The sequence below is a fragment of the Apteryx rowi genome, unplaced genomic scaffold (assembly GCF_003343035.1).
Source record: "Apteryx rowi isolate R43461 unplaced genomic scaffold, aptRow1 scaffold_445, whole genome shotgun sequence".
Lineage (NCBI taxonomy): Eukaryota > Metazoa > Chordata > Aves > Apterygiformes > Apterygidae > Apteryx > Apteryx rowi.
In genome coordinates, this window is record NW_020450700.1 from 309,270 (window position 1) to 318,435 (window position 9,166).

A 9,166-nucleotide genomic window follows, 5' to 3' on the forward strand; every position below is an offset into this window, starting at 1 on the left:
GAGGCCGGCGCCGCCTCAGCGCCCCCCTGGCCCGCCGCGGCCCCGTGGCTGAGGTCGAGCCGCTCTGTGCCCGCAGGTGCCGCGGGGCGCGGAGGAGGAGCCGCTGCTGCGGGACAACCCCCGCCGCTTTGTCATCTTCCCCATCCAGTACCACGACATCTGGCAGATGTACAAGAAGGCCGAGGCCTCCTTCTGGACCGCCGAAGAGGTGAGGCCTGCCAGCCCCAGGAGCTGCGTCCCTGCTTCAGAGGCGCTCCTCCTGCAATGACATTAATAGAAAAGCTGAATAAGCTTGCCCGATTTTCTGAAGCCTTGAGGGGACAGAACGCACCTTGCTGTGGGGTAGTGCCCTGGGCTCTGGTACAAACATCCTACCTGAAGCCTCTCTTTCCTTCTAGGAGCCCTTTACTGTTTCATTGCTTCTTTCATGTTTCAGGTGGATCTTTCAAAGGATATCCAGCACTGGGAGTCCCTGAAGCCTGAGGAAAAATACTTCATTTCCCATGTCCTTGCCTTCTTTGCTGCCAGTGATGGCATTGTGAATGAAAACTTGGTAAGTGTGTATAAAGGGCCCTGGAATAAACTATTCCACAAAATGAAGCTAACAAAATAAATACATATTTAATGAGGGACTTGCTGGCCTATCTAGCTTGATTACTTGTGCTTAGAAACTTTAATGCTGCCTTATGCTATTTAGCCAAGTGAGGGGATGCTCTTTAAAATCCAGAGGTTTGCCGTTTTCCCCAGAGAGCACAAAGCACTGCCTTATAGTAACAATGGGCCAGTTCAGAGCCCTTGTTCTGCTTCTAATCTGTCAGTGTTCCTCTCCCTAATGGAGGCCAAGTCAAATTAAGATGTTTCTCTGTTCCTCTGGGTACCAAAGAACAACTTGAGACTTGGAGCTTTAAGCAGACTTGCAGCTGTAAGATGCTGGTGCTCTTCGTGTTTCTGTTCAGAATCTGAATGTGTGGATTTAATTTGAAGATAATATGGGCTGAGCAAATGTAGTTCTTTCTATAAAGCTTCAGTACCCTTAATATGCAACTGTTCTTAATAGTTCTGTAAACACTGAGTTACTTATTTCCTCTAGGTGGAGCGGTTCAGTCAAGAAGTACAGATCACAGAAGCCCGTTGTTTCTATGGCTTCCAGATTGCCATGGAAAATATACATTCAGAAATGTACAGTCTTCTAATTGACACATACATTAAAGATTCAAAAGAGAGGTTAGTATTGCTTGATAATGAAAGGTTCAAAACTGATAACTGAGGTTTACATGATGCKCATCACTCTTCTGTGACTTCAAGTCTAAGTTTACAATTCAAACTAGATTAATTTTAAATATCACTGAAGTGCTGCTTAAGACCGACTTTGGAACATCTTTCCTAAGTGTATGAGCAAGATCTCATCTAGATTCAGAGTAAAAACAGATAATTAACATTGAAATAATGGAATGAGACTAAATATCTAAAAGGTAAAGCAGTCAAATAAGGGGGTATATTAAATTACAGTAAGCTCTGATATGGGGAACCCCTGCATTGGTGGATAGCTATGTAGGGAAGTTTCTCTGGGGATAATAGCTTTTTAAATAAAGCAGTCTCTAATACTCTGTGTCCAGTTAATGACTGGCACTCTCATATCATGTGCTGCCATTAGAGATTTGACTATTTTTGGCTTCTTTTTTCTAATATAATAAAGGAAAGCTTCCTTTTGACAGTTATATGTAGATAATGTTGCATGCTTGAAAAAAAACTGATTACAAATATAATAAAAATGCAACTTTCCCATAACAAGATGGATCAGTTCAAGAATTGCATCTTTTCAAAACTAAATGCAGGGCTTTGGGCAGATTGGGCTTTTTTGAGTTATTCTTGTATTGTTTTAGGAGACAAGCACCCTACTGGGGTAATGTCTTGTGTTACTTAAATGCTAGCTGCAGTGTAGAGATACTTCTGTAAATGCTGCTCCTTGGCAAAAAGCTGACTAGCCACATCATTCTTTCCTAATTTTGGGTGCTTAATTGCTTTAACTTTTCATGGAAGCAATTCTTCCTTAAACATTTATGTGCCTTGTCACTGAAAAGTGAAGATCAGCTGGTCTACAGCTTTGAGAACCTTGTTCAAGCATATTTGAGTCAGTACTTCTTTTGGTATTGTCATGACAATTCATGTGAATTGTTGTTGATGTAGGTGAAGGTCATGCAGAAGTAGCTGAACACAAATGCACCTAGATTTGGTACAAATAAAATGGGAGGGGAGCTTATACTGAGGTGAAGGTACAGAGCTCTTGTAAATGAACAAGGCCATCTACAGCTATGAAGGCTTATTGTACTGGTTGCTTTGCTGAAATCTTGTCCTAATGAGTTATATGCTTCTCAGGGAATTTCTTTTTAATGCTATTGAAACACTGCCATGTGTTAAAAAGAAGGCTGACTGGGCCATGCGCTGGATTGGGGACAAGCAAGCAACATATGGTGAGTTATGTTTTTTGGAAGCAAAGTGAAATTCCTTCCCTAAAAGAATGGAGGAACCACAACATCTCCAGACTTCCCACAGTTCATAGGGATTATTGTTGTCATAGGATGAGTAAGCGCTATCTGGAAGATACTGGTATGATTCTGGAGATGAAGAAAATCTTGTTCATCTTGCAGATAAGCTGCTAATGTGAATCTCTAAAATTGCTGGTATTTTGAATAATGGTAGCTCTTGTGGCAATCTTTGTATACTTGGCTGTATGATTAAATTGCAGCTGCTCTTGTGTACTGAACTGCACTGGCCACTGATCTCCAGCCGACGCATTCAGTTGGAGGAGTTGGAGGCTATGGCTCATCTGCCTTTCTGATTCTTGATGCCTTACTTCAAAGGTGAAAACAAGATGGTAGAACTGATTTCACTGGTATTAGTGTTCTTCATGGCCAAAGTTCTTCACTTGAGCAATGATGACCAGTCACTGACTAATCTGTCACTGAAGATGACTGCTCTTTGTTCAGTGTGTAATCTTTGAGGGTGAAAAGATGATATGACAGTTAACCTGGAGGAAGGAGCATTGGTTTCGGCTACTTACCACCTCCTCTAATTAGTTTTTACTTTGCTATGTAGTTTAAAAAAGTATTTTACTTTGACAGAAGCCTTTACTGTAACAGTTTCAGGGACAGATTATAGCACACTTGAGTAGCAATTCTTTCATTCTGCTTGGAAGATGCAGTTCATGGGTCTGTTCACAACTTTTGAGTTTTAATCCTGAGAAGTTTTCTACATGTTACTAAAATCAGTCTGTCCTTAACAGGAGAACGTGTAATAGCTTTTGCAGCAGTGGAAGGAATCTTCTTTTCTGGCTCATTTGCATCAATTTTTTGGCTGAAGAAAAGAGGATTAATGCCTGGACTCACTTTTTCTAATGAACTCATCAGTAGAGATGAGGTATGAATCAAATACTAACAGTTAAGATGATAATGTCCCACAGTAGCTCAAAGTAATGACATTCAAATGTTTCCAATACTTCAAAAGGAGTATGTTTATAAACAGACAGTGTATAAAGCTTACTAACATGTGTAAACACATGTGGGATCATGGATCTTACAGCAGTGAATGAATGAATTTACCATTTTATTTTCTCAGTAATAGTTCAAGAGTTTCCCACCAGTTCTTGCACTTGGTGTACTTGTCATTTGGAGGAAGTGCACCTTGTATTGTCTTGATTATTTTACCTCTGGTTAGGCAGAAAGCTTAAAAAAAAATCATGTGGCAAGTGCAAAGATGGTATCTAGATATGGGCTGTTTCTTCTGTGCCTCTGATTTGAGTAGCTCTTTTAAATCAGTGTTCCTGAAATGATTTTCTGAAACTTCTTTCCAGGGCTTGCATTGTGATTTTGCCTGCCTCATGTTCAAGCACTTGATACACAAACCATCAGAGGAGAGAGTTAAGGAAATCATCGTGAATGCTGTTCTCATAGAACAGGTAATTGGCTGCTCCTTGTTTAAGAACTTGTTCATAATTAAGCATAAAGCTGGTGAACTGTTGGGTGTAAAATTACCCTAGACAGTACAAAATGAATGCCATGGTTTCTGTACACTAAGTGCTTCTGTTATCTGCAGGAATTCTTGACGGAGGCACTGCCTGTAAAACTGATTGGCATGAACTGCACTTTAATGAAACAATACATAGAATTTGTAGCAGACCGACTTATGCTGGAACTGGGATTTAACAAGGTAAGGCTAATAAGCACACTCTTTCACAAGAAAAATATCATTAAATTTAATTTTGTCCAGAAACCCAAATCATAAAATGACTGCAGCAATATTGGTATAACTTCTAAATCTAGTTAGCAGTCCTGCTGTCATCCTGTTGGGAGACCCACAGAGGGAAAAGCCAAAGCTGTTAATAAGGAGGGAAAAAACTATATGTAAAAGTTGCTGTGCTTCTGCCTACTCCTGGAAGAAGCTGCAGCTAAAAGACAGGAACGAGTGCAGCAGAGAATGCCTGGGGCAGAGATTTCTCTTCACTGTAAAATAACCCCAACTAGACTGCTATTAGGTTCTTTTTGCTTTCTTCTCAGCTGAGCTCTATAATACTGTCCTGTATTTGAGATTTGAACACCCACAGTGACCGCAGAATTGTCTTTGCATTTCAGATATACAAAGTGGAGAATCCTTTTGACTTCATGGAAAACATCTCTCTGGAAGGCAAAACCAACTTCTTTGAGAAGCGAGTAGGTGAATATCAGAGGATGGGAGTCATGTCAAAGCCCACAGACAACTCTTTCACCCTGGATGCGGAATTTTAAATGGACTGAGACCACATGACTTAGCGTGCATGCTCCCCTGTTTATGGGGAAACATTAAACATATTGGGTCATGGTGTTGATTCTTGTACTAAAATCCCACTCTTGCAAAGCGTGGTGATATTGGTACTTTTCAGGAGGTTAGTGTTGCTGCAGCAGTTTTAACTAGACTTTGTCAATGGTATTAATTCATAGAATGCTTAAATGTATCTTACAAAAACAGCTATTCCATAAGCTACTCCATTTTGTGAAATATATGGGCACATTCCTTCTACAAAATGGGAGGTTATGGGCAGTTACCACTAGCTTCTGCAGTTCTCCGCATAAAGAAAGGAGTGACTGAGAAATTCGAGTGTTAGATTTTTTTTTTTGAATGCTCTGAAGAAAACTCTGGAGGAAGCTACATGACCTCACTGCTTTCTTAGCAGGTTTTAAGTTTACTTTTTACTATTTTAAAAGTTTGTACATAAAGCTGGCACTTTAATGTTCAAAATAAAGAACTGTCTTGTAATACTCTGGAATGGTAAACATGTCTAAATCTTTAGACTTTTGTAACCTAACCTTTCATGACTTGTGCTTTTCTCCTAGTATGTAACTTGAAAGGATGGTGCTGTGAATCAAAGTGTATTGATCTGGAAATTGATCAAAGTACAGAAGCAAACTTGGTATGCAAGGTTGAACAGCTTATTAAAAGTTAGATATCATGGGTACAAAAAACAGCATGCAGCTGGTTTCTGGGCTTAATTGCTTTTCTTTAACGTCTGGGAATGTTATTTCATATGCAGTTTGCTAATACAAAGCTGGGTAGGTTCAGAGGTGTAGTGGCTTCACTGCTTCAATGGGCAAAGCTGTGTGTTAATTTTTTTTGAATTTTGAAATGGACTTCTTCTGCAGGAAGAACTTTGCAGTCATGTGGTTATTTGGTAGCTGTCAAGTCAAATAGCTACCCTTAGGTCTGACTTCCAGAATTACTGCATGCTCAATTAAAATAGTTTTCAGGGTAAAGCCAGCAAATTCAGGCTAGAGCTATATTCTTATCTTTCTACACTATACAGCCAAGTTTTGTTTTTAATGCATAAGAACAGTGAAAAGTGCTATATTGCTGTCACTCCACACAAAACTGAGTGGCAAGGAGTGAGTACATTTAGTAGTACCTCAGTAAGGGCATTTGGACTGTAATCTGAGAGCACAGAACTCTTTCAGAGTTCCTGCAAATGATTTGCAATGAAACAATCTTAAGAATATGATTAACTTAGCTACTGTCTTGATATACACAATAAAAAGTTTCTTCATTGCTCTAATGTAGCACCTTATTAATGAGAACTATCCTGCAAGTGTGCCTGTTCTTCCTCATGTCAATCCAGTTGACATGGAGAAGAAATTTTTATAGATGTTAAAGCACTTTGAAAGAATGCTGGAGTTGACTTCTTTGCTCATTCTTTCAAAGTTATATATAAGCTGATGCTTCTTTGAGAGATGCTGCCTTTATATAAAATTAACCTACTTGCTGGTCTTTGCTCCTTTGCTCTTGATTGCACTGAAGTTGACAGTGTGTGACTGTTCTTCCCCTGAGTCTCTGAAGCTAGCAGGATGTACACACTTTCAAGGCTATCCTAGGGAGCAAAATCATAAATAATTAAAAAAAAAAAAGCAAATCCTAAGCCCCAAAGGCTGGAATTCAAAGTAGAGGATGCCAGACTCTCAACAGATGGTTCTATACTGCCCCTGGGGGACTGATTTGGTAACAGGTCAGTGGTCTGAGAATAATTTCATGGGAATTGGAGTAAGGATACACTAAGTTGAATAACCAGTCACCTCATTTTGAATCACAAACTGATAATGCTTGCTGCTTACATTATTGAGGCAGGTTCATCAGAGTGCTCATTGTAAGCCTGTATGTTTAGAGTGTAAATGTGACAGAATAATAACATGTAGTGGGAGATAAGTTTGTATGACTTGGGCTCAGATTTAGATCCAAACCTATATATATATTTCTAGATGCTCTACTGAAGTGGAGGTTATGGGCAGGACAAAAGGTGAGACTCCTGCCTTCTAGTAGGGTCTAGCTATATCATAGCTCTCTCCTCCTGCTTGAATCTGATACCAAGGAACATAGTACCTGTGTACATGGAAATGTTTAGGGTGGAAAGCTTTAATTTGTATCCTTATTTCTGGGAATAATCAACTTGAACTATTTTCAACAATAATTAATGTAAAAGGGCCCTTTGAAATGGGTGTGTGATGGCCAAGTAAACTTTCTGTAACTGCAACTAGGAAGAACATCCCTTTTAGCTAAGTGTTACTCTCGCAGGGTTATATTCAGATACTATAACTGTGGATGTAATAGAGATGCGGGTTAGGGAGGAATTAAGTCATCAGTAGTTCAACAAGAGAACAAGAACTGCTGTAACTAGTATTAATCTTATCCTTGTGTCACTGATATCTAAATGGCTACTCAGTTTTGGTTTATGTACCTGCTATAATACAAATCAGCTTGTGCTGTATAGAGTGGAGAAAAGCTATGCATCTGGTCTCACCACCTTTAATTCTCAATTCTCACAAGTACTTAAATACACCTTGCTCTTGCTTTGTTTGAATAGATCATGTCCAAGCCTTGACAAAGAACTTATCCACTGAAAATGATTACTTCCTAATGCAACTGAGATGCCAGCTGTTTGATGCTTGATCCTCTTAACCATTGAGATGACTAAATCCTTTATTTCTTTCAAAAAAAAAAAAAAAGAAAAAACACACCATACTCAGGAAGAAATTAGTTTTAGTAAAAATTTACCTGACCTGTGTGTATGAGTATGTTTTGAAAGTGAGTTTGAAGAACCAGGAGTGATGTGAAGCAGTGATGAAAGTGCTGATTCTTTTTATATATGAATGAATCAGCAGCTGTCTAGGAGGGGTTCTGGCATAGTAATTGCTGCAAGTGAATGGCGATTAGGTTAGCAGAGAAAAAATACAGAGGGATAAGTAAAAACAGATGTTTAGCACTGTAATACTTCATGTCTGTTAGTTTATGCAGAACTGATCCCTAGCTATGTGCAATTCCTTTGTGTTTTTCATTGCTGTAAAAATTAATAGCTTTAATATTAATAACAATACTAGCTCAGATAAAATGGAAGAACACAATGACTTCAAGTGATGTACCCTTTCTCTTGATATATTAATTTTCTACTGTAATTTGTTTTTAAAAAATGCATGGGTACAGGTAAGAAAGCTTCTGTATCTCTTAAACTGACACATTTTCACTTCAAGTAACTTGTCAAATTTATTGGAAACCTTAGGCAATGTGGAGGAGTAATAGCAGCAACCTAATGTTAGACTTGTCCTCAGGAAGCAACTGCAACATTAAAATGTAATGACAGAAAAAAAAAAAGTCCCCAGATTTCTCAAATTTCCTGGAGTGATTACAGCAATTAGTGCACAGAAGAGGTCAGAGAACAGTTGCTGCCATTCATGCCTGCAGCAGGGCACAGCCAGCCTGCAAATCTAAAGGCATATTAGCAATCTGGTGCAATCCCTGAAGGGTAACCACTTCCTTTACACCAGTCAATAATCCAAAACTTTTGCCCAGCAGAAAGAAATAAATGAATGGAGTTGTGCTCATTCAAATCCTACTTTTCACAGTCAGCAACAGCTCATTTTGTTTTAATCTGTTGATTACCTCTTGGTACTTTGGTCTCTCTTTTGTGCTCCATAAATTATGAAGAAGAAAATGCTTTATACCAGAAACGATTTGAGAATTGAGAAGAATCAAGTTGCAAGGCCTGCTGTTTTTGGAGGAGGTTTTAGGAGTTTACATAGCTTTTGGGACTGTTACTGATATCCTAAGATCCACACAGCAGAGACAGTCAATTGGTTTCTATGCTAGAATAGAGCCTTTGCCTGAAGAACGGCAAAAAGATTAAACTGACGTAGATGAAATGCATTTGGTAGGTGTCAGATCCTTGTGCCAGACTCTGCTTTTTTACAGATTAAAAAAAAAAGTTCTGCCTGATTGCTCTTTGAAATGATGATGATGGTGATGCTACTTCCTGAGCCTGCAGAGGAACTGAGAAAAACTATTCTTTCATCTCRTTGGAGTATATTGCAAACTTTAATGATGAGATCTTACTGCCATCGCTGATCAGCAGAAAAATGGTGATGTTCACTGAGCACGTGCTGTGGAGTTAAATAGATAGCTATGGAAAATTGGGTAAAGAAGGAATGCCGATTTCCATTCCCACATCTGGATGTTACTGACGCTCAGCTGGATTTCATCTTAGAAACATACGTTGCCCCCAGGATCCAGAGGAAAAACCCAGTGAACAGCAAACCCTGGGGCACTGCCTGACTGCCCGAGCTGAGGCTTTGCTGGCTCCTGAAGGTAGCAGACTTCC

General features: G+C 39.3%; 1 protein-coding gene across 1 annotated transcript in view; it reads left to right on the plus strand.

The window, feature by feature from the left end:
* The window catches only part of RRM2 (ribonucleotide reductase regulatory subunit M2), a 6,747-nt gene extending 903 nt beyond the window's left edge, over positions 1–5,844 (plus strand). The window contains exons 2-9 of the mRNA XM_026076957.1: positions 77–208; positions 437–553; positions 1,091–1,224; positions 2,377–2,471; positions 3,284–3,417; positions 3,851–3,955; positions 4,093–4,206; positions 4,629–5,844. Of these exons, the coding sequence (XP_025932742.1) occupies positions 77–208; positions 437–553; positions 1,091–1,224; positions 2,377–2,471; positions 3,284–3,417; positions 3,851–3,955; positions 4,093–4,206; positions 4,629–4,781 (984 nt within the window). The 3' untranslated portion in view covers positions 4,782–5,844. The remainder of the gene's footprint in view (positions 1–76; positions 209–436; positions 554–1,090; positions 1,225–2,376; positions 2,472–3,283; positions 3,418–3,850; positions 3,956–4,092; positions 4,207–4,628) is intronic.
* The last annotated feature ends 3,322 nt before the right edge of the window (positions 5,845–9,166 follow it).